Source organism: Scophthalmus maximus, chromosome 18, assembly GCF_022379125.1.
Source record: "Scophthalmus maximus strain ysfricsl-2021 chromosome 18, ASM2237912v1, whole genome shotgun sequence".
Classification (NCBI taxonomy): domain Eukaryota; kingdom Metazoa; phylum Chordata; class Actinopteri; order Pleuronectiformes; family Scophthalmidae; genus Scophthalmus; species Scophthalmus maximus.
In genome coordinates this window covers 11,804,657-11,829,910 of record NC_061532.1, presented here as the reverse complement: position 1 = coordinate 11,829,910, position 25,254 = coordinate 11,804,657, and the positions used below count along the sequence as shown (strand labels likewise).

The window sequence follows — 25,254 nt, the reverse complement described above, 5'->3', positions numbered from 1 at the left end:
CAAAACAGAGTGGATAGAAAAATACAAAGAAAGAAAGTGAGTGACGGCCGCGGTTAGCCAATGAGCGGCGGGATGTTGGGTAGCAACAAGACAAATACCGACCTGTCGTCCAATCAGAGAGAAGCAGGGGGGGGGGGGGGGCGAATTCTAGAGTCCGCACTCCGTCCGCACCGTATTTACTTCCGTCAATGTTTCAGCTCGGCAGGTAGCAGATGCCAGAGGCAGAGGTGGAAGAAAGGCGAAACCACAAAGGAGTCGTTTGCCTGTCAAGGTTTGTTTGGCCATATTGTTTAAACTCCGGCTGTGTTATTGTATAAGTAAGATTCTTACATGTCCTGCTGTCGCTGTCATATGCGAAGAGTCGAGTGACAGTCGACTGACAACCTCATCTGATCTTTATTGTTTTTCTCCATTTCCCATCGTTCGTCGTTGACAAGCGACTTGTTTGTCAACGTGGCAGAAAAAAACATGCGTCACAGTTGCTGTCGGGTGTGTTATTAAAGCAGTCTGGCTCCTTAAGCAGGTTTTGCATGTCAGTGTTTAATAGCGTTGTTGTTGTTCTGGAAATTCCAGTTGGTGCAATAAGAACTTGTTTACAAATTCAGATAAAAGTATCCCTCTTACTCTGATCAAATGTCACCTGATCTGTCGATTATTATTATTATTATTATTAGAATAATAATATTTTCATGTTGACTTTTAATTTGGGGGATTGAATTGAGAAACTTTTGAATATTGGAGACTTGAATATTCTATCTCAGGTTTTGTGAACATATTCAGCAGTGATTACATTTCTCGTTCCTCAATTCATTTATTCACTTACTTGTAAAGTTTTAATTATTATGGCCTTCCTCTGCTGGTTGACCCCCCCCAAGGTGTTTGGCATGGCAGCAACACTCTCCACTCACTATCCCCCCCCCCCCCCCCCCCCCCCCCCCAGGTATAATGCCTTTCTTGGGCAAGGACTGGAGGTCGCCAGGACTGAGCTGGACAAAGACAGAACAGGGCTGGAAGAGTACTGTCTTCTACGGACACGAGCTGGAGGATAACAACAGAGAGATAGACTTGACCGAGTAAGATCATGACTTGTTGACAACTGTCACCTTAATCTGCCTCTGATGGAATTGTTATACCAGTATGTAGTTATTACAAATACATGTAAATACAGAATACCAATATCAATACCAACCAAAATCAAGGGCCATTGCAGTTTTTATGACTGTACTAAACTATTGAACATAATAAGATATTATATTTTCTACTGGTTTTAAAAACACATACATTCATTAAATTGAGATATTTAAATGATCTTACAGTGGTCTTGCTGTCATTCTCCTGTATTAGAGGATACAGTCCTGCACTCTCATGAAACATACACACATAGATATTCTGTCTAATGTATTTTAACATGCCCCCACTTATGTTTTCATTTGGGTCTCATTTTCAAACTTTCCATGTCATAACATTTCAAGTTGAGGCTCTCAGCCAAAATGCTTTGATCTATCTATTTTTATCATTAAAATTCAAATTGTCTACAATCAAATTGTAGCCAGAGATTACAGAGACGGTCACACCTATGATTCTGTCTCTCAGATTCTTGTGTCTGCCATCTGCAGTGTTTTCTCCATGGCAGACAGTGTGAATCATTATATTTTAACATCTTGGTTCTTCTGGCTCCACTCACACCTGTCTGATCACAGTTTGTCCAAAATGCCACAGCCTTTTTTTTTTTTCAAACAGGCATCGCAGTGACAACAAAGAAAATCTGTGGGAGAACTCAAATTCTTTTGTATTTTGGAGTTGCTTTTTTTTCATGAATTGTATTGCAGACTAGTTCAAATTGTGTCATAGGTCGTAAACTGCCCAGGAGCTGGACATTCCACACCCCTGCTCTAAAGGTTCCATTGGTTGTCAGACACTGTCCAACTTCCACAAAAAAACTCAAAGGAACTTTGAGAGGATTTCTACTTTTTATTAAACTGACGAAAATAGACATCTGACAGGAAATACAGGGATGATAAAAAGCATCGATGTGCACAGACTGTATGAACCCCACTCAGGCTATGCTCACTTTTTTATATTGTAATTATGCCATTTCATAATGACTTTATCAAGGATGTAATTTATACCACAAGACTAATGATTTATATAAAAGCTGTTAATGATATCTTCTTGGTTGATCTACATAAGTTTCAAGTAGTGTCTATAGTCCTACAGGATGCAGGGGTACATTTTATGCCCTTTTCTGACTTCTGCATGGCATCACTTATCGTATATGATGGGGAATGATTTTCTGATCAATATAAGCTTTTAAAAAAAATAAAATAAGTGAGCATGGATTGTTGGTCACCTCTGTGAGCTCAGTTTTTCTTAATACCTGGCAGCAAACCATTTTTTTTTTCTTCAGCAACAGAATTAAAGTTGAATATGTGCAGACTACGTGAGTGGCCTGCAGTGGAAGTGCTCACCAGACCAGGGTGAAAAAGGAGGATGTGGCTGAGAGTTAGCAGATCATACCAGTGGTATATCAGTCAACTCTTATCAGGGCCATTGCAAAGAGTCTTTGATGAGGCCATTTGCATTCCCACAATTGCAGCTTGTTGTCGCCAGATGGGCGTCATGGCAACAGAAAGAGGTAGGCATATGGTTGGTTGGTTGAAGAGGGTAATTTTGCATGAGACCAACTTGACAGTGTATCCTGTTAGAGCAAAGATCCAAAACAGCTGAAGTGGAAGTTGACAATTTAACTGAGGATGATGTTTTTAGCCTTTGATTTACTTTCTTCATTTACCAAAGTATGAAGGTCAGGTGTTTGTGTGTGAACTGAGTTTCACTTTCTTCTGCAAGCAGTCCTCCATGAACCTTTGATGTTTATTGTGCACACATATTCACACCAAGTTGTGTAAACAGTTGCAACACAGTTAACCTGCAAATGCCTGTGTCATTGTAGCACTTTGAGATTGCTTTTAGCCATGAAAAGTGCTCTATAAATGAAATTTATTATTATTATTATTATTATTATGGAAAACTATAGATTTCCTGGTACTTGGTAGACAATTATATATGTTTTGAGTACAAAGTTGTGTACCCTGGTAAGAAGTGAGCCACTGTTCTTAGCCAGAAAACCCATGGTTAAACCCAACGTTACCTCACTAACTACAAATCCTGCTTCGAAGTACAGGCTTCAGTTCTTCTGACAGAAGTGCACAAGAATAACAGAGTAGTTTGACAATAATAGTTCAAGCAATGCCTGTTGTGTGCTTTTGTAATACTGTCCCTTCCAAAGGCGTCGAGTGTGTTGACAGACTTGAAAGAGCAGTGTTTGTCGAACTGCAGCTGAATTAAAAACACGTTCTGCTATTTCAGTCTTTCTGGTGTGTACTGCATCCGGGCCTGTGGGCAGTCTGGGTTGCCTCCCAGCAGAAGAGCTCATCTTGTTATCTGCAGGAAACGTGAACTGCTTTGAAGCGTGCCAACATGGTGATGCGTGGTCACATATAGGCAGTCTTCTCCTACGTCATGTAATATATGTGCATTGTGTTACTTTTTACAGCAATTGTTACCTTTGCGAAGGATGGTCACATATTCGCCCGTTATTTGGGTTGTGTGTTAGTCATCAGGATTATGTAACAAGTACTGAACGGATTTCCACAGAACCTGGTGGGTAGTAGGGGATAAAAAAACATTTTATTTTAACATGGATCCGGTGGATCTAGGATTCTTTTATTCACCTTTAACATTGTGAGATAGGGTGCTTTTTTGTTTGTTTGTTTTCTTGACAAAAATTGGGATTACACAGTGCATGGCAATTATTTCATTATCGATTAATCTGTTGATTATTTTCTTGATTAGTTGTTTGGTCCATAAAATGTCATAAAATAGGTGAAAAATGTCGATCGTGTTTCCCAAACAAAGATGATGTTTTGTTTTTTACACACACCAAAGATATTTAGTTTACTGTCATAGAGGAGCAAAGAAACCAGAAAATATTCACATTTCAGAAGCTGAAACCAAAGAAAATTTACTTTTTTTCTCCATAAAAAACTACTTGAACCAATTAATCAATTATCAAAATAGTTGCCGATTAATTTAGTAGTTGATTACTAATTCATTAATCGATTAACTGTTGCAGCTCTAGTTAAGAGTGGAATCTCAGCACCAGTCGGTGATGTCTCCTTCAGTCCAGTGTTGCCTTTTCTATTGATCAACCAACTAAAACGGTACCTCACAGTATCACATTAGCTTGTCACCAGTCTGTTTTATTCATGGCTTAAGACAATGAGCAGTGACATCTCCTCTTCCAATTGGCTGCTGTCCAAATGTAAACTCACTCAGAAGGGATAGTGACTTCATCAGAGGTACGTCTGGCAGACCAGCACACGTGGCTCAGAAAACAAAGAGGAGCATTGTTATCACCACCGACATGGTACGAAGTGTCACAGAGGTAGTTTCGATGATGGTGCGACTCTGAATGTCAACAAACCTCTGTCACCCTTAATCTGTAAACATTCAAGTTTACAGACCGAAAAAGGTGCTGGGATGTGTGTGAGTGCCGGCTCAGTTTGCTGTCCTGTTGCCTGACAGATATTTTATCATCTAACTGCCTTGATTACTTCGTAGTCAAGTACAGTAGTAAATGCTGCTCGGCTGCACTTATGTACAGTGCTTTAAAAAAAAAAGGGTGGGAAACGGTTAAATGTCAGCCCCGTACTTTTATTTGTATTCTCCCTTGTTCATGTATACTTCCTCCATAAGCTCATGTATTTCAGGATATATTTTAAATATCCACAAATCCGCCCTGAACCTCTTGCTGTGTGGTGTCTTTTATTGGCTCTGGAGAGGATGTTGCTCCACATGCAACTTGTGCAACGAAGTCAGGCTATCATTCCTCCCTTTTAATTAACTGTGACAGATTACTGTGCTTGCATCTGTGTGTGTGTGTGTGTGTGTGTGTGTGTAGGGGGGCAATTGGATAAATGGATAGAGACAAGGGATTACTGTGGAGCTCATTCACCCCTTCGCAGTCAGACAAGCAAAGCCATGACTTCACACATGATGCTGAAGAAGGAAATGTGTTTCTTTATCCAACATGTGCTGAAATCACACAATAGTGTAACTGACAATTATGGTGAAGAAATTATTTTTCCCCCAGCTCCTGAAAGTTAAAGAACAGAACCTAGCCCTTGTATTTCTTCTTAGAATAAATGCCCAATTGCCCCAACCGTTTCATAAGTCATTCTCTCTGTGATAAGATGACATTCCCATGTCATCACTTATCAAGTTGAGTTTCAAGCTGAGATCTATCATGTCAGAAATGACAATAATACTTAACAGGCCCATCTACGATCTGTCTCTCAGACTCCGACATATGTCCGCCATATGCAGACAATCTAAGCTCACCTAAACTGGAAAGACAGCCACAGAGCACATTCTTTTCAGTGGTTTGTAATTGCACTGTGTTTAAGGTGCACTGGTCGCACAAGAATGCAATGTTATTAACAAAAATTCCCCCCATACTTCCTCTTTCCAAAAACAGGCTCTGCAGTGACAACAAAGAAAATCTGTTTGTCGGAGATTTGTGCGAGCTCACCACAACAAAGAGGAAAAAGGACTTCTACAACAATAACACCAAATCTCAGTGTGAGTTTCAGCAACGTTTACTGTCGCTGCATGTTCAAACGACTTTGTCGTGTGTTGTATGGAAATATAAGCAGAGCAGAGGCATCAGTAGTCACAAGCCATAACGGCAGTGAAGGGGTGACCAAAGTTTCTTCATTTACGTACTTTTTTGTCCACATTGTAATTTATCACCTGAGAGTGCCATACTGAAATTGTCAGTGTTGACGTCTAATTGCGAATTTTACATTTTAAGTTCTACATTAGTAGTGTCCAATAGTTTGCTTTTGGAGTGTGTTTGCACAAACTAAATATGGGGGTTTCAGTTAAAAATCAATGAGTGAGTCGTCCTGACACTTGTGGGAAATATTGCTCAGGACTTAAACATTCCATCCATGACTTTCTGACCATAAATCAAACTCAACCCCGTTGTCAAACCTTTTTTAAAAACAGGTTTGACATTTCAGGTTCTGTGCTCTGTCCACTATCACCCCCTCAGAGTTAGGTCACCCAGTGTCCTCATACCGTCAAATGCACACATTGAAAGACTTTCTGTTTAATATAGACGGCATGTTGTGCACCACAACAACAAGCACCATCACTTGTGACCATCTATAATTGTTTCTTGTGGTTGTATTTAATTTGGGGGCAAGTAGAATAAGGCAGAGCTGTCCACCTGGGAGTCCCAGGGTTGGGAAATATCACACACGTTATTAAGATTAGTCAGCCTCTTAAAACACAGTCCATGTGTCTGTGTCTCTGAGAACCTTTAACCTTACAGCTTGACTCCATTAATTTTAATCTGAACAGACAGTTGCAGTTTAAAGAGGTGGAATACTATAAACATGCCCCCAATCTATCAATTTTAGAGCATATAAAAAAATTACTAATTGTATAATTATAGGCCTAAAAACCCCTGGTTTTCTGTTTTGTTCACATCTGGAACAAACCAGAAATTGCACGTATGACCGTCTTTTCAAACGTAGTATTTGCTGCAAGGGTATCGGATTGGTTTGCATTAAATTGCACAGGTGCTTGTCATTTTTGTCCATGTAATATGCAGTATGTACATGAATATGTTTACCAAACAAGTTTTTTTAATTTCATTGTGCTTTTTAGTCATCTTCAGCGATAAATGGATCTATGTGCACAGAGGGAGCACAAAGGAAGTGAGTGCAGGAGCCTTTACTACAATTTTCACATGAAGGATTTATTACCTGCCCATTGAAACGGCAGTATTTATTTTTATCAAATTCTTTATTAAACTCTGTGCATACCGTCTATTCAGCGACACGGGTACTGCACGCTAGGAGAAGCGCTCAACCGTCTAGACTTTTCCAGTGCCATCCAAGACTTGAGAAGATTCAACTATGTCGCAAAAGTCAGTGATGACGATCACACCTCTTGATTCACGAGCCTTTTGAAACTGTTGCATGACTTGTGCACTTGTCCTCCTCTAACTACTCTTGCTCTGTCTCTCGTCCACAGCTTTTCCAGCTAATAGCCAGATATCAACTGCGTTCTTTGAGTGGAGCTGCCCAGAAAAACTATTTCAATATACTGGAAAAGATTGTACGAAAGGGTAAGACGGATGACAATGACAGATTCGTTTTATTCTGTTAACAGACTGTGCTGCCAGATGACTTGTAGGCAGTTTCTCTAATGTCAGACCCTGTAGCTGCACCGACCCTACACTTGAATTTAGGCCTGTACCATGTTAGTAAAAGTATCTTTATATTTATGAAGAAATAACATTTCTTTTACAAATGGCAAGGCTTGCACAGTGGAGCAAAGAGACGATGAAGACTGAGGTTCAGTCCACCAGATGTACACAATGAAACTGGATTATTTTGTGACTGGTGACTCAAGAGAGGAACAATAAGTTTGACTAGTCATTAATGGCTGGATTTATTCATCGTACGACAAATAACCCCAGAATACAGGGAAAGCATGCAATGCAGAATGAGATCTGGGATCTGCCACTCCTTCGTTCAGCCCTGCACTATATAGGTTGGTTTCTACAGAGGGCCTTGTCCTGCCCCACATGTCTAATCATCCACTCGGACCTCCTGGTCAGTCAGAAAGGGCCTGATCTGTCCCACATCTTCTTGACCCCTTTTCCAAGATGTGGTGCCAAAGATATATCTGTTCGTAGGTCATTGACCCCCACAGTCCAAGATGTACCTGTAGGCCATTTTGGTACCACAAAACATATACGCAAAACACATTCCTGTCTTCGCTTCGCAGGCAGGGACATGACTACCTAAACACTGTTTCATCAGTCTTTTCAGTAAAGTCTGGAAATAGAAAAAGGAAAAGAAGGAATAAATATGTGTTTCCCTTTTTTTTTCTTTGTTTGTTAATTTTTCAAATTTGGGCTCTAGTCCTTGAGGACCACTACAATCCTCGCCTGGTCAAAGAGCTACTGCAGGACTTGAGCATGACTTTGCACAATCTGACTGTCCATGTCGGCAGGAGCGTCCTCGTGGGCAACATCAACATCTGGTTGTGCCGACTGGAGAACATCTTCAAGTGGCAGCAGCAGCTCAACAGCCTGCAGATCCCCAAGGTAGAGGAAGTGGATCGTTGTATTTGTGTGTACGTGTGCCTGTATGTGTGTGTTGTTTTTGTCCATCCCAAAAGTTGTTTCAGGATGCTCTGGGCCTCTTCACAGCTGTGGTTCATGGCCGTGGTTTCCACACAGCGGTGCATGTATGCACTGCATCCACTCATAAGCTGACTGAGGAGCAACATGAAATATGGACGGGGATGTACTGACAAAAAATTAACTGCATGTGAATAGTAAAACATCAGCCTCAGTGTAAAACCATAATGCTGAAAAAAAAATGTGTGTGTGTGTGTCTCTGTGCTAATTAACTCCCATACTGAACATCTCTAATTGTATTTATTCGTGATTACTTTTTTTCCCACAGCAAATGTCCAATGGCATGTCATTCAACGACTTGCCAATATACATGCAGAACCACATCCTTTACAAGTTTTCCGATGCATATGACATCATTAACCTGGGAAAGGCCACGCCCACGCTGCACATCCTCAGCGAGGACCCGATGCTGTGGAAAAGACTGTGCCACTTTCACTTCTCAGACAAGCAGGTGAGAGAACAAGGTATTGGAACTTTTCCAGACCATTTCCAGGTGAAACTGTGATTTTAAAACCACAGAACATTCATACTTAAAATGTATAGTAGTGCTGTAGTAGTAGTAGTTGATGTTGTAGTAGTAGTAGTTGTAGTTAATATTTAAGAATTTAAAAAGGTGGCTGCCCCAGCAGGCTGCTTTGTTCCCCTCTTGGCCACTAGAGTGCAGAATTGCTTTACTTTACTCAGTTCACAGAGGTCAGTCTCTCTCTCTCTCTCTCTCTCTCTCTCTCTCTCTCTCTCTCTCTCTCTCTCTCTCTCTCTCTCTCTCTCTCTCTCTCGCTCTCTCTTACACATGTACACAATTTTTTGTGTGTGTGCGTGTGTGTGCGTGTGTGTGCGTGTGTCCACTTGCACAAAAGCAGTTCTGTAGGAATTTGGTCCTGACCACGAGTGACAACGTGGACTGGAAGCTGATGTACTTCACTCTGCAGAAACACTACCCCATGAAGGAGCAGTACGGTGACACCTTGCACTTCTGCAAACACTGTAGCATCCTCTTCTGGAAGGTAAACAAGAACATAACACACAACCACTTTCATATCCCATGGGGTGGCAAACACTATATGGCCAGTTGTTTGAAAGAAAGTAACGAGTTCAGAGCAAGTTGCTGTTGCTGTTACGTTTCTCACCTTTTACAGCTGTATACTGAAGAAAACTCTGAAGCTTGGTAGAAGACAAAGAGTTTACAGTAAATTAAACCTGCACTGCTCAAAGAGATTTTTCTCGCAGACCTGATATCTTTTACGTTGTATATACATCGGACAGGAGAGTCTATCAAATCGAGTATTGAGTTTGTACTAGAACACTTTGTATTTCCTCGTCCAAAGAGACTAAACACTACTATCGTTTGGTACACTGAGGACAAGTCTCAGATACACTTTGACCCAGTCACACAGGCTCTCTCACGATGATAGCTGCCTTGGACAGACAGTAAGGTGTTATTTTGAATCCCATTTTTATACTTTCAATGTTTGCTGAAATTAGAAGAACCCAGATAATGCCTTCGCACTTTTTGAAATTATTCTCGAGGCCAGCGTGGAAAAATGTTTAAAACATTTTTTTTTCTAGTAACTCAAGGGGGAACAAGTGACATATAAAAGTGCACATGATGATGTTGATATTGCTAATTTCTGTTGTGCACCAACACAGTGGATACCGTGAACTAATGTGCTCATATATTCACACATAACAGTCAGAGGTCAAACAAATGACTGGTTTGACCTGAGTGACAAATGAGAGCTCACCACTTGTAAGACAAAGATCACATTTCTTAAGAGTTTAAGTTAATAATGTGTAGGCAAGACTTAAAATACCACATTTCCTACAGTATCCAATCCTTATTTGTCCTCCTTTTGATTAATTGCTACCCATAATCTGGTTATCCTTCTTGGTTGGTTCCCTACGCTGTTTAACCTCTGCCCTCTCTGCATCCCTCTCCTCCCTCGTCTCCTCTTCTTCCTGCTTCTCCTCCTGGTTCCCTTTCCCACCGATTCCTTTAGGATCGTCACCTGGCTTTGTTATTCAAGGTACTTTTCTGTCCCATCATGCCCTTTCATTTTTCTTCAGTTGACAGTTTGTCTCATGGGGCTTATCTTTTTGTTGCACGAGCTTTGTCTTTTGTTGTTCTCTGTTCCGCCTGATGTCATCACGTTAGGCTCAAGGTGCTGTTTAGTAAACAGTGTCACTCTTTCTGCTGACTCTCTTAATCGCCTCTAACCACATTGTGGTTTCACTCAATGTTGAGTTCTTGTTTCTAAAAGTAAAGATTTCAGTTGTCATTTAGTTTAACACAAATGATTCTCTTGCTCTTTTGTCTGATCAAAAGCAATCAGCCAGTGTTAATCAACTAAGGCTGTATGTAACATAATTTAAAGATTTCAGTATTACTTTTACTTACCACGTGCATACACAGAAAAAAATATGTTTCAGAGTAAGTGAAGTTTATGAAATTTGGCGAAAGAGAGACCTCTTCTATTGCACAACCCAACCAACATTATTATTTGGTCAGTAAGTCTAATGTCATTAGTACAAATTATTATGAAACCTGGATGCTTTAATTTTTATAACAGTTATTATAACATGTCAGTGAAGAGTTAGGTCAGATACAGTATGTTAACCAGATTACAGCTCACTCTTCACCTTGTTTGCAAGACTGTTGTGTCAGTTGGTGCAGTTATCTACACTAGTTACACTTGGTGGGTTTAAAATTAAAGCAGCTGTAAATAGTAATTTTATGTTAAAATGGATGAACTGACTACTCTGCTCGCTTGCAGCTTTACCATATTAACGTTAAAAGGTGATAACATGTCTGCGTATGTGTTTACATCCTGTTTACGCCTCCCCCACTGCCCAAAAACACTCCAGGTTAAAAACCTTGTTAATGTGGTGCGAGTGCGATCCACCTAATTTCAACGATGCATGGCTTTCCACTTTCCACACACTAACAACTAATGCATCACAGTGACATGCATCAAGGTGTTGTCTGCGAACAGCTTGAGGAACTTCCTCTCTGCACGCTTGGTAAAAACATTTTTTTCGTCGACTGTGTTTCAGGACTGTGGCCATCCGTGCACAGCCAATGATCCAGACAGTTGCCTCATGCCAATCTCTCCGCAGCACTTTATTGACCTCTTCAAGTTTTAAACCCTCTGTGTTGTTCTTCTTGTGAAGCGTCTCTTCGTAAAAAAAAAACCAAGAGTGTGTACAAGGCTTTTTACAGAAATACAAAGGGCTTCAAATGAAAGAATTGTCTTTTTTAATGTCTACTCTTCCTTACGCACAAATGTTTCCATAAGACAAAAGGAAGGTGAAATGTGTCTGTTTGTTGATTTTTAGAATAACAGGTGAAATATAAGAGAAACTCGTTTTTCCTCTTTCCACGTTTGTCTTCTTGAAAAAAAACAGCTCCTGACAGAGAAAAGAAAAACTAAAATGTAAATGTAATGAGTATTGTGAAATGGGATTATATGTAAAAGGGGTTGTAGCATGTTTACAGTAGGTAAGTGGTGGTAAGTAAGTTTTAGTTTCTTTTAAGAAAAAGTCACTATTTACAGTGTGACAGAATAAGATGACCCCTGGTGATGGTTTATTTATGAGGTTAGACTATTCTGCTCTTTCCCCTGTTTTGCTTCGGTGGCATTTGTCCTGCAATAACCGAATGCATGTCTTGTTTGAGTCTCTGTTTACATACTGTATGTTTTCCTTTGTGAATTCTTGCTGTGCGTATATTAAAAACCGACTAAAAGGAACTAGTGTTTAAAAAAAATTGCTGTAAAAAAATTTGTACGGTTAACCTACTTTTATCAAATCTGTCAAGTGACTGACAGAAAAAAAAGTAAAACTTTATTTACGTGGGGAAATTTTTTTTTATCCTTCCTCTGACTTTTGTAATAATCCTTTACTGTTGAACTGCTCTTTATGGTACTATAATGACTTTCATGGGAAGAAGTAGTTCATGAAAACAATTAAATATTTCTAAAAAAAACTGCCTCTGCTCTTATTTTTATTTTGGGTTATGGGAAATAGGTTGAAGGTGTTTTTGGGGCCTCCTGGATATAGTTGTATATCCTCCATCAATTTTGCGGAAAAGTGTCAACGAACAAGAGCAAAATGTTATGATTTATTTTCTTTCTATTACGCTCAAGTATAATTTTCCTCTAACCTAAAAGGCAATAGGAATGTGATGGGTAGTACTTTGGAAAATAAAATACAGTAAAATTATGGATTTAATATGTGTGTACAGTTTTTTTAACAAGTTACGGGCCAATTTGAATTGTCTTTTGTTGATGGACTATTTCTGTTCTGGTCACTGTATCAGTGAAACCCATCAGGGTGTTAACATTAAAGTTCACTAAGTCAAGCAATGTTGTGTATTTACTCCAAACTGAAAAAGGGTTAAAAAATGTAGAGCCAGACTGTCAGACTGGAGCTTTATTCTGCTCTGAGAACCTGTAACCCAGCCTGTTTGTGAATAAATGCAGGGGTACAGGAATCATTAGAAGTGGACCTATGTCTGTGTTGAAGCAGGATTCAGTGACAAGCTAATTCACTAAACAGATTAAAACAAAAAGGAAAGAAGAGAGACGCGAAGACCAGTGCCATGAGTTGTTAAAAGTTTTTTTCTCATTCACTTCAAAGAAAATCTAAATTAAAAGAAATCAGCCTACATTGTCTCAATCCTATACAATATACAGATATGCAAACACTGCATTCAAGAACTAACCAGCTGACTATGATGCACACAAACACTGCAGCGCCTCCTGCTGGTCAAGCTAATAACTGGGTAATGTCTCCGAGCAGATGCAACACAGGTACACACGCACCTGCACCTGTGTGGGTGTGTTGCCATGAGCAAAACAAGTTTGTGCTCAGATGATCTAGATGATCTGACTCAAATTTACAGCAAACACATGATGTCATTCTATTGAAACAAGGCACTTTACAGGTGCATATAAAAAGTATCTAGCATCAGATTTAAACATGTGAATTTGTTAAATAACATTCATGTTTTGTTGTTTGATGATTTGAAAAAAACTATTGGTAAGTGGCAAGTTGGATATATCAAGGCTTTCAGAAAAATCACACTTGGATGATGCTGTGAGTTCTATATAAAAATTAAGAAAGTCATAATTATTACAACCGATATGGTGTGAATGGAGCATTGCCCAAATATATTACCAATACAACAGCAGAACTCCAAGTCTCCTCAGCCATGCCAACTGTGATTCTCTCTCTCACACACACACACACACACACTCTCACTCTCTCACACACACACACACACACACACACACACACACACACACACACACACACACACACACACACACACACACACACACACACACACACACACACACACACACACACACACACACACACACACACACATATTACGGCTTCAACCTCACACTCTGTAACTGCATAGACACAAAAGAACTGAAAACCATGCCAACATCAGAACATCTTAAGGTTGCATATTCTTCATCAGTTCTCTAATACAAAATAATACTAACAGCCACAAAAATTACATTAAAATCATTTTTCAATCAAATATCTACACGTCAGGCCAGCGGATACCACAGTTACAATGGTACAGTAGTTTAAGGCTTTCATTTGTTTTAGCTTACAATCTATGCCAGTGATTCAAAAAGTGGCAGTCCTGCCGAAAAGGCCAATTGATGAAACTAAGATTTTGTTGTCTTCAAGGACTCCAGAGCTAAAATACCAAGGACAAACTTCATGTTTTATGCTACAGTACAGCAGCTCAACAGCAGTTGGCAATAACACCGGTTTTGTCCAAAATTTGGGCTTCGAAGACAGGCAGATATTTGGTTCAGGTCTTCATCCTCATTACTGATGGTAAACAAGTTACACGGCTACTATTTAAACCCCTCCCACGCAACGTCGGACACAATTCCTCTGCTCATCCTGCTGATGCCGGCCAGTTTGACTTTGGCGCGGGCCGTCCACGTGACAGCGGCTGTTGAATCCTTGGAGTCCGACAGGTTAGCATAGCGGGAAGAATCCTCTTCCGGACCCCGCCCCCCCCAGGAGGCCAATTCCAATGGAAGGCCCAGAGACTCGGGGAGAGACGGCGGCGAGTCCCCTTTCGGGCTCTTGTTCTCCGGGGCGTCATCGGTCACAGTCTCGCTTGAGTCTTCCAGGTGAGGCGGCTCCCAGCCCTCCATCTTCTCCAGTTTTTTGGTGGGTGAGATTTGCCTCATTGTCATGGTAACGCTCTCCCAGAAACAGTGGCCCTTCTCCGGCTTGTCCTTCTTTTCTTTCTCCTTTTCGTCGTCTTTGATTTTCTTGTGAGACCTTTGCAGGAAAAACAAACATTAAAGCTGCTGTCGACACAAAAGTTCAGCATAAATAACCAGTACACCCCAAACACCATCTCGACTAAAAATAGGACTGACTGGTCGGGGGACGAGTGTGGAGCAGACATCTTGACGCCGGAGGAACTTGCACAAATAAAACATACAATCAATATATAAAATATAATGGAATATTAAAGCAGGCGATGTATCGGTGTATCAGTTATAATAATCCCACAGGAGCCGAGTGCGTGCAACCTCACCCCCTGCGGTCAGCCAGTTTCACTCCAGTCAACAAGAAGTGCTCGTCGTCTTTGGAGGAGAACATCTTCTTCTCCCTCCTCTCTTTCTTGGACACGATCTTCTTCGCCTTGGCCTCCTGACAGACACCAGCAGACAAGAGAGCATTTGATTGGAAAGTGCGGCAGCTCATCTGGCACATGTCCGACGTGTTATCTGCGACGCCTGCTCGGGAGTGATTCGTCAAGAGGGCGATTTCAAAAGTCAGCTTCACAAGAATTTAGAAGCCTCATGCTGATCAATGTGCACCCCTTTATACCTAAATCATATATCCATCCATTTGAAATGTATATTATTTTGGGGCTGGTAGAAAATGTCTTTGTTGACGGCCGTCTATGTGCTGGACTATTGTGTGGACATGACAATGCTAGTAGGCAGGCTCAACATTTGAACAACATTGATTTATCAGTGGCAGTGACATTTGCCTCTGTCCTATATATACTGACACTTTTTTCTTGGCTTTTACAAGTGATCTCTGTCTGTGATTATTTTAGGTCTGGAAGTGTCAATATTGGGGACTGGATGAGTAGGAATAGGCTCTAGTGAATGAGAATAGTTCAGAGTAGCTCTTTTTTTTTTTTAAATGCAAGACATGAACATGAACGAGTTACTTTTGGCACTGTGAACTTTTAAAATGAAATGTTGTGAATGTTGCACGCAAAGTAGTGTGAAATTGCACAACACTGCAGTGGATGAGACCAGACAGAGACGGAGCAGACAGAAGGAGCTCGAGTGGCAGAGATCGGTAAGGGCTGTCTCACACATTCCAGAGCGAGACCCCTCCACTCCCTCTGGAACTCCTCCGGACTCCCCCGTCACATCAGAATTCCTCCCTGCCTTTACAGCTTTCCACCGGGGCACACAGACACGGCCCTCCTCGGCGGCTAGGGAGCAAAGCGTTGGCTCCGTTTCTCTCTGTGACGTCTCTCAAGGTCACAACGTTCAACCCCTGCTCGACCCCCATGCCTGCCTTCGCTTTGACGCCATCAAAACATTCTCATTATTTAGCAGCCGTAGGTCATGAAGACGTATGACCCTGGACACTCTTTTAAACTGCTCCTTTCCCCCCCCCCCCCGTTTCACCCATTGAGGAGGTGCTCAAATCAAAGTGTGTGACAGCTGCTCCGACAAGCAAACAACCAGCTGGACATGAAAGTACTTCAAAACCAAACAGGAACACGAACAATACGATCCGTGACTAGGTCACAGATCGGGCTTCAAAATGTTACAGTTCTTCAACATGGACTTCATGATCTCTCCTCACATCCAAACTGTGTGACACTTATCGGATTTGTAAACACAGGAATTGTTATTTGTGCGTAGATTTAGTTTTGTAGTTGCTATGATCACTTCCATAGAGGATTTGTAGCATACAGCTGGTAAAAATAAGTTATATAAGTTGTTATTTTTGTATATGCAAGGTATCGGATTCGAGAAGGGAAAACATCTCTATTCATTTTGGTATCTCACAAGGAGACAGGCACTTAGCTGATAAAATGAAAATAAACATATCCTCCCCTGCTCACCTCCCATAATAATGAACATGCCCTTGGACAAGAACGCCGCCAGTTTTTATTATCGTCAAAGAAAACATTTCATATTTTCATCTCAGCAATTTCTACACTTTCTGTCTCTCTCCTCACTCCCTTTCTCGCTTCCTGTCATCAGGTGTAAACCGTGGAACAGATTTGCTGTACTTCAAGAAGCCAGAAGTGCCAAAGGAGATCGAGTGTGTGTGTGTGTGTGTGTGTGTGTGTCTGTGTGTGTGTGTCTGCATGTATCAAAATTCCAGCTTTGTATGTGCACGCATGCGTGCACATACAGAGGCCAGTCCATTCACCATTCACTTCGCTTCAGCATTAACCTGCTGCAGGCCTCTGGACCCAAAGCGGCTCAATGCCCAGTAATCTCTCCAGCCAAGAAGTAGGTAAACCCAGCAGCTCACCGAGGCTGCCTGTGTGGAGGAGCTTTACTTACATCTCCACACTTGGCAGAACAAAAGAGCTCCTGTTTGGCCAAATTCTTCCATCCATACCCCTGAGGTGAAAACCTATGGATTAAAGAGGGATTTCATTTTGGAAATATTGTCATAGATAGGAGAGCTAATTACTTCATGTTTAGTTGAAACAGCTATCAGTCTTTACTTTTAAAACCTTGGCTTCGGTGGTTATATGGCTCACATGCTTGTGGGTTCAGATTCAGTCTTTGTAGCTTTGTTGATTTTCCCAGTGTCTCTCTGCTATGAGTAAGTTGAGCAGTATCTAATATTAAAGTATTTCCATCACCAATTCTGTCACTTTTTCTTAATTGATCAGAATTGATCCCAAAAAATATCTCAAGCTCCCTATCACAATTTCTCATAGCAGTTACACCAGCATATTCTCACTTCTGAGAAGTTGGAATGAGCCAATGTTTTGGTATTTTCACTTGATAGATGAGTTGCAGAAATAGTCTGACATTTTGGGTACTACTCATTCACTCTCTTACCGAGATTGACATTATCTTTATAAATTGATGAACCGAACTCCTTATCATCTAATTGGACTGTTTTTCTAATAGACAAATCAATTAATCAACGTATAAAGTATGCAGCAGAAGAAACATTAAATGTGTTCCTATAAATATCTTACACTTAATTGCTAGTTTGACCACTGGCATAGAAGTGAATCAGATTATGGCTCAGCACAGGACGCAGGGACATCTGCTTTCGAATTGAATCAGCCTTTCATAGCTTAAGGTGAGCACTTGCAGCACTGCCACTTTGTATGTCCTAATATGAGCACAAAACAACCAAAGGTGGAGGAGTTGCAGCCTTGCTCAACGTCTGGGCCGACCGCGGCTATTTTCAGCCTTGTTTTTCTTCCACGTCGATTGTTCCCGTCCTAAAGGCCCAGCTCCTCGAGAGAATGCTGCATTTCCTTCCCTTCTTTCTGGCCCAGCCACCCCCTATCCTCACAAACAGGACAGCTCCTGAAATATGTCCTGTGAACTAAGTCACCTTCAGAATGTATGCATACAGTAGGCGGGCGGCCGGAGCTCAAAGACAATAGACTGTGAGGGTTTGAGGATTTCTCTCTTTAGCTTTACATGCTCAGCCTTCACACTGTAGTCAGCACACGTCAAACCTTACATACTGTATCTCTCGGGAACAAAGACACAGCACAGAATGGTATTCACACACTGGGCACAGCTGCAGTTACAGGGACGTAGACTAAGCTGAACCAGCTAAGCACTTTCTCCTTTCACAATTTACAGTGCCAACTTTAAAATGCACCTAACCCTAAAGATATACTACTTGGATCTGGTTCTGACACTCATCTGTGTTGAGTTTCACACCATCAACAGTCAGCTGTTGATAGTTAAGACAAGTCTGGGTTGCAGCGGCTACAGTGTTTGTGAATCGCCATAGTTTGTGTGTGCGCTAAAGAATTACTAGTATCATACTGGTAACTTGTGAAATCGGTTTGCACCTTTAAAAACGTAGGTATTGTTTTAGCTGGTGAGGGATTTAGTAAAGTGTGAATTGATGTGAGGCCCAACAGATGCCTTGTGGTGCCAAATCCGCACCACATTGCCGCTAAATGGGCCTGATTCTTCTCAAAAAGCGCCCTACCTCACTATGTTAGCCCACTTCTCCAGATTTCCGAGAAAAATGTATGGCTCTTCCAAGTTTCGTGCTTTTTGTTTCGTAGTTTTTGCCAAACGCTTACTGACAAACAAACAGACCGACACACAACACCAAACAGACGGGGGTGAAATCAAAACTACGAATATAAGAATCAGAAATTGTGAATTAAATCCGATTATTCACAAAGTCTTTCCCTCTGCCTACAGTAGTCATGAGGTTGTAGGATAAGGATAAAGGGACACACGCACCATAACAACAAACAAAACAGCTTTCCTGTGATAAGCCCGAGGAGAAAGCAGACGATGGTATCCGGCGGCTGGCTTGTTTACAGATAAACACTGCAGACGGAGCTGGCCTCTGACCCTCCTTACCTCGGCCCCGACGTGCAACCCAGGTCATCTGACAAGAAGAACCTGCCTCTGGATGTGTGTGTGCATGTATGTGTGGCGCTGAGTTCAGTTACAGTAAAGGACGTGGCTCTTTTTGGTGACATAACATAGAAACGTTCAGAGGCACACAAGAATGAGTTTGACGTCATAAATGTGAAGTGTTCAGTCAGTGTGGGAGAAGATAAGAGTATGTCGGGCGGGTGCATATCTTCAGCGGAGTCACTGTCAAAAGGTAAAACAGTGTTAAGTATGAGTCTTTGGAGGCAGATAATGTGTTTGTGTCTGTGTTTCAGGTGTGTCGGGTCCGAATAGCTGTGAAGCTGTGCTTTTTACCTTGGATACACCAGCGGCAGTTTCCTCCTCATCTTCCTCTCCTTCTTTGTCCTGGGACACACACACACACACACACACACACACACACACACACACACACACACACACACACACACACACACACACACACACACACACACACACACACACACACACACACACACACACACACACACACACACACACACACACACATACCAGCGGTGAGTTAACACAAATAGCAACCTCCCAAACACAAACGCACAACATCAAGCCCTTTACGAGCGGGGATGCGCGAGTGTTGAGTGTGTGCAGGCTTTCCTGTTCAAGAGAGGGAAACCTTTTTTGAGCCGTAAAACAAACACACTGTGTTTGGAAGGCGAGGTGCAGAGATGGGTGGGTGGACGGAGGACTGGGGGAAGACCGGAGGAAACCACTGAGCTCAGGGGGAAAGATTTGGACAAATGAGCGAGAGAAAAGAAAATCACGACCGACGAAAAAACAGTACAATACAGGCAGAGCTATTTTGGTTCCATTGTGCTTCAGTCCCCCAAGCTTCTTTTTTACCCATTTTATGATATATCTTTTGTAAAATAGTTGTGTTCCACTTTCATTACCTTTTTTAATTGTAAGACAGGCACTTTGTAATTTTGTTCTGATAAGAAGGAAGAAAGCTCCAGGTAGGTCTTTCACACCCCGACGTGGAGCAGATCTTTCTCAGCTGATGTGAGAGAGACACGATTGATTTGAATATTAATAATCAAGCGCTGTGTTATTTTAACAGTCGGCATTCAAAGACCTGAACAACTTGCGTCCTCACTTTTTAGACTTGTCTGTATGTATGAACAGAAATAAAAGTGGCGGAGTAGAGTGACACCTGTTGCTGCCCAGAAATAGGCAAAAACAATAGAATAATGCAAAAGAGTTGAGTAAACAAGGATACCCTGGTAAATATTCAACAACTAAAGAGTTGTATTGACACAGACATTAACAAAATGTATATTTCTTAGTATCATAACTTTTTTAATATAACAGTATTTGGATTACCCTGTACTAGCATTCATTAAACCACAAACCAGGAAGAAATTGATGATCAGATATTAAGTAGACAGTCTTGGCTCCTAGTTCTGTTTCTCTTCTTTGGATTAAACACATAATTACCTTTATACCAATACTCAACATAGTTGTGTTCACATGACTAATAAAAAACGATTTTTCAAAAACCCAATCAGTGAGAGTTATCATGAACCACATACTCTGGAACATCCATATCCTTGAGTCTTGGATTGTCCTGAACTTTAATGAATCCTGGATTTATATGTCCACAGTGAATAAATATAATAAATATTATAAATACGCCTACTGTAGCTCATATTCATTTTTAAAAAATGAATCTTCAAACTGCTTTTGTCTTCTATTTACTGTATTTGTAGCCCCGCAGTTTGCCCCTGAACATATTTGACTTGATTTGGACTTGCCCCACGGGATTAAAAAAAAACAAAAACTTAAAACCATAAGAAAAAGGGCAGCGACAAGTCATCAGACGTGCAGCTGAGCCGGAGATTATTGCCGTGGAGCCAGAATTCCTGTACAGTGATCAAAGCCGTATAAGAACTTCAAACCTCTTGCGCGTCTCCATGCGAGAGGGAGAGGAGGAGGAGAAACTGGCGGATGGACATGTCTGAGCAGAGTCTCCTCGGCCTCCGCCACCTGAGCGGATCAAAGACACACTCTCACATGCGGATTGCCGACTACTGTTAAGAGCATAAAAGCATTAACAACTTGGAACAGAGGGGATGAAAACTCAGGGCAGGGGAGGGGTTGGGGGGTTGGTCTGCAGGGGGAGCGAGTGTAGTGTTTCGGGAAAACTGCGCTCCTTTTTCTCCCCCTCTCTATCTGTCTCTCGTTGCCTCTCTGACTGTGTCTGTGTGCAGACAGTGTTGTCTTTGGGAAAAAAAAAAAAGTCAGATTACTAGGCAATAAAGGACGCCCGGTGAATTTCAATACCAAAGCACCAATAGTAGGATTTTTAAAGAGCCATCCCACACCAACGATACAGCACAGTCTCCACACCCAGTGGGGCTTTGTGCCAGTAGTACTGGTGGATTTCACCAAACACACCACTTGATATGTAGAAGTAGTAAAGAGTTAGATGAGAGGAACAACGCCTTTCTCACGTGTTTACACTCATTACGAAGATACAGCGGGGAGGAGTGACTTTGTTTCGTTGGGTCGTGATGATTTGATCTTCGCTTCCAAGACACAGATTGAAAACGTTTGATTTCCACAGTGTTAAGCCCATCTCTCCCAGCAGATGATCCACTCAGCGTTACCTTTCTTTCTTCTTTTCCGTCACCGCTAATGATTTAGATGTGAGGCCGTCTGAAGTGCTCAGCACTGAGCTGCGCTCTCATGAAGCCACTTCACAAAGCGGGGCCCCCGCCAGCGGAATAATAGTGGTGTTACCAAAGTATTCAGGTGAGTTACCGCCTTAAGCCGCACGCAAACAAGTGCTCGCACCTCCCGCGAGCTCGCAGCTGCCTCTTACAGCCCATTGAACTTCACGAGAGGGGGCGAGCGGCGAAGCAGAGCTGCGACGCAGGGCCGGCTGTCGGCCCTTTAGAGATATTTACTTCAAAACCTGCATATTGTCTCCTCCCTTCCCCCTTTTTTCTTCCTCTTCACATCTGTGTCTGCGGCTGTGTGATCCCCTTATGCCTGTCTGTCTCTACCTGTCGGTCTCTGATGTACAGTACGGATACACACGTGTGGTGAGATAACACCGAGTGAACCCAACGCAAAAGGAACCTATTGTTTCTTGCTATGGCTGTAGGTGCACATAACATTTTGAGTGGTTTAAGAAAATGTTACTTAGTGCAAGAGTCAGACAAAATAACAGTGTTTGGCCTCAAGATATGGAGCACGGTGGCTGTGAGCGGAAGGTCGCAGGTTCAATCGCTGGACCACCAGGGTGAATGTGGGTGGAGAGGGAGAACGAGCAATGCTCAAGATGCCCTTGAGCAAGGCCCCTTTCATCCTCAGTTGCCCAAGCGTAGATCTAAAGTGTAATACAACACCACCACCAAATAAAGCACAGTTGAATCCACAGCTCCCCACTCCAATCTCAATAAAATGTTATAACCTTTATAAAGATAGACAGTATTTAAATAGGCTCCTTTTTTATTGTATTGCTTTTTTATAAACATACAGCTTACACATGTTTCTCCTCTACTGTATTTGTTTACCTGCTTGTTTCATTATTGTACAAATGAATGCTATTACTTTCAATTACTACAGAGTAAAGATTATTTCCTCAGAGACACCTTTTTAATAAAAAATGGCAGACACGCACTGTTTTCAACTTTTCAAATCTGAAGATTTTCCTGCTTCTCTTTGTGTTTTAACTGTTGGCTATAAAAAAAAATAAACGACATGAATAATGTGAGCATGTTTGATTAACTTTTGGGACGTCAGGATCTACACAAGAATTTCAAAAGAGGCTCAATCGGTATTCAAGCAATGTGCCCACGATCCAAAAATGCAACAGATCATCTATCTGTTGCTCTTTCTACGTCAGTCTCTTCATGAGGCCGACCAGACGGTGTAACTGTGCGATTTGAATACTGGGTAGGAAAAAGACTGCATGTCCAGACTGTGTTATCATAACTTTATATCCTGGCTTCCTCCTGTATCACTGCTGGGCTTGATCGGCCTCTTCTATGTGTTTACGACATTTTATGATCCCACTCCTGACCCTTGGATGTGCTTAATGGCAATGGCAGCTAAGGAGGACCTCCTCGACGACTTTCCCAGGATTTCTGAGGAGAAGAAACTGCTCTGTTCTCAAATCAGCCCCTATCAACCAAGTAGTCCTGGTGACCGGTGGGGACGGACACGGAGGCTGATCTCAAAGCAGCTCTTCGGAGGTGAGGACCACATGCGATGGTTCCCAGGGTGGAAAGTAAAGCGCGGCCAATAAAACCCAGCCAAGGGTCACAGATCTTGACATTATCACAACAACGGATGAAAATATACTGGGAAATGGAGTTGGTTGGTCTTTCCAACCGCCAACTACATGATACATTAAATCATCAAGTGATTGCTGTAACACTGATGGAGTTATAAGCAGTGAATGACCATGGTTTATCACAACTTCATAATATTTTAAAAACAAACTACTTTTCATCTCCGTTAAAAAGCATCCAAGAGTGTCGACTTTTTTGTTTGACATACCTCTGTCGCCTCTTTTATTATTACTCTCACTTATTACTCGAGCACTGTAACATGTCTCAAGTTAGTACACCTCCGACAGATGGGTTTACTACACACACACACACACTCTTTGTAAACAGACCTGTCTCTTAACTCTCCCCATAAAACTGTGATTCACTGTACAGTTTTAAAAGACTTTTATCACACATACAATAAGGTGATCAAACACTACAAGCAGGATGACAGCACATTATGTTTGACTCCCATCATGAGAGGATATGTTTTCACGGCCCAAACTTACATCTGTGTTCACTCGAATTTCACAATTTAACTAGACGGCAACACCTGCAACTTGTCCAGTTAGATTTTATTTGGGATCTAATCCACAGGTTAGAAACAGTCTGCATTGGAAAGGAGTTCACAACAAGAGGCTGAAGAAATAAACATGTCTGCTTGTTATTTCTCATGAGCCAGGAGGACTGCTGGATGCCTTTTGCCTTTGAGTGTGTGTGTGTGTGTGTGTGTGTGTGTGTGTGTCACCCCCCAAACACCTTGACAGAACCCAGCTGCTTGCAAGTGCTGATACAGAGACTCTTAGACCTCACACTGCTCCTGCTCACCTTGCAAATTATGGTTTTATTAGAGAGAGTGTGTATGAAACAGGAGGAGACTGGGTTCAAATTGAAGTATTCACACTGTTCTTTTAACTATATATCATTAAATGTCATTGTTCCCATGTGGAATTACAAGTTCTGAATGTTGACATCTCCTCTTTAACCTCTCCACATTGTCTGTCATGCTCATCCTCAGCTGACATGACATGAGTTTGACCTCCTCCTGCTCCTCCTGCTCCACAATCACAGTTTAACAGCATGAGTGTATTTGGCCACTTTGGAGACTGGTTTTGGTTTGGTTTAGTGCCCAACTTATTATGCTTTATTCAATTACATTATAATTATAATTTTCTACTTTTAATTCATAGTTTGTGTGTGTGAGTGTGTGTGTGTGTGTGTGTGATTATGTAGACCTATTCATTGTTTTGGAAATATACCTTTGCTATTGAACCCCTGCGCCTCGTTATGGATATCCGGACACTTGTTAATGCATTTGTTTTAAAAGAGGGAAAAAAAATCACTGAACATTGTAATAAACAATGGGCTGAACAAGTAGAGCTCTCAAATCATTTAGTTTTTCAAAAGGAATCTTTTTTTCAACCCTGTGGCTGTTGGAACACAACAGTTCCCTTCCATCCGTGTCATTGTTACCTTGTAGGAGTGATGGTGGTGCCAGGACATGTCGTCTTCCTCTGACGCGTAATCCACCAGCACCCTGCTCTTGCTTTTCTTGAACATATCTCCGCCTGTCGCTGAAACCAGCCGTCTTGGTCTTCGGGGAAATAAGTTGGTTAAAAAAAAAGAAAAGAAGCGACAAAGTTTTGCCCCCCAGAAAAAGTTTGTTCCCGTTGTGTCCGGTTTCTTCTCGGCGACGCACGGTGCCGGGGCGCGTTCGGCTCTTTGTGGTTATTTCTAGAAGACTTCTCCTGGAAACAGCTTATTCATTCACGGGGGTGCCAGGAGCTGGAAGGTCCTCTCTTTCTTTTCTTCCTGTGTTTTTTTTATTATTTTTAATGACGCGCACTCTTTTTCGTTGCGTAAACGTCTGGCGTCTGTTTGGTTTGGTGCGTATTAACGCAGGCTCGACCACCTGGACCCACGACGCGTCGCTCCTCCCATATCCCCCATGTTCCCGGTGCGGACTCGTTGCCATGGCAGGGGGAGGGCGACGATCACAGGGCTCATCTTTGGAAAAATGCAC

The 25,254-nt window shown here is 41.8% G+C and overlaps 2 protein-coding genes across 10 annotated transcripts; one reads left to right on the top strand and one right to left on the bottom strand.

Annotated features, from left to right (window-relative positions):
* Positions 1-140: 140 nt before the first annotated feature.
* Positions 141-12,508, top strand: fbxo25 (F-box protein 25). 8 transcript variants are annotated; one of them, XM_035617383.2, is made up of 11 exons: positions 141-271; positions 941-1,073; positions 5,537-5,640; positions 6,736-6,785; positions 6,905-6,997; positions 7,105-7,198; positions 8,001-8,185; positions 8,550-8,732; positions 9,142-9,285; positions 10,279-10,305; positions 11,333-12,508. In XM_035617383.2, exons 2-11 carry the CDS (start codon positions 946-948, stop codon positions 11,420-11,422), a joined length of 1,098 nt encoding a protein of 365 aa, XP_035473276.2. In that variant the 5' UTR covers positions 141-271; positions 941-945; the 3' UTR covers positions 11,423-12,508. The 8 variants fall into 8 exon arrangements, 5 of the variants coding, with proteins under 5 accessions (XP_035473276.2, XP_047184575.1, XP_047184577.1 ...); XM_047328619.1 differs by having other exon boundaries at positions 9,139-9,285; XR_007030089.1 differs by lacking the exon at positions 10,279-10,305 and having other exon boundaries at positions 8,001-8,214.
* A 371-nt stretch (positions 12,509-12,879) lies between these two features.
* si:ch211-225h24.2 (uncharacterized protein LOC564539 homolog) lies at positions 12,880-25,254 on the bottom strand. Of its 2 annotated transcripts, XM_035617385.2 has the most exons (4): positions 24,705-25,212; positions 19,249-19,299; positions 14,862-14,977; positions 12,880-14,599 (listed from the first exon to the last, which is right to left on the bottom strand). In XM_035617385.2, the coding sequence occupies exons 1-4, from the start codon at positions 24,789-24,791 to the stop codon at positions 14,161-14,163; spliced, it is 693 nt and encodes a 230-aa protein (XP_035473278.2). In that variant the 5' UTR covers positions 24,792-25,212; the 3' UTR covers positions 12,880-14,160. The 2 variants fall into 2 exon arrangements, with proteins under 2 accessions (XP_035473278.2, XP_035473279.1); XM_035617386.2 differs by lacking the exon at positions 19,249-19,299 and having other exon boundaries at positions 24,705-25,254.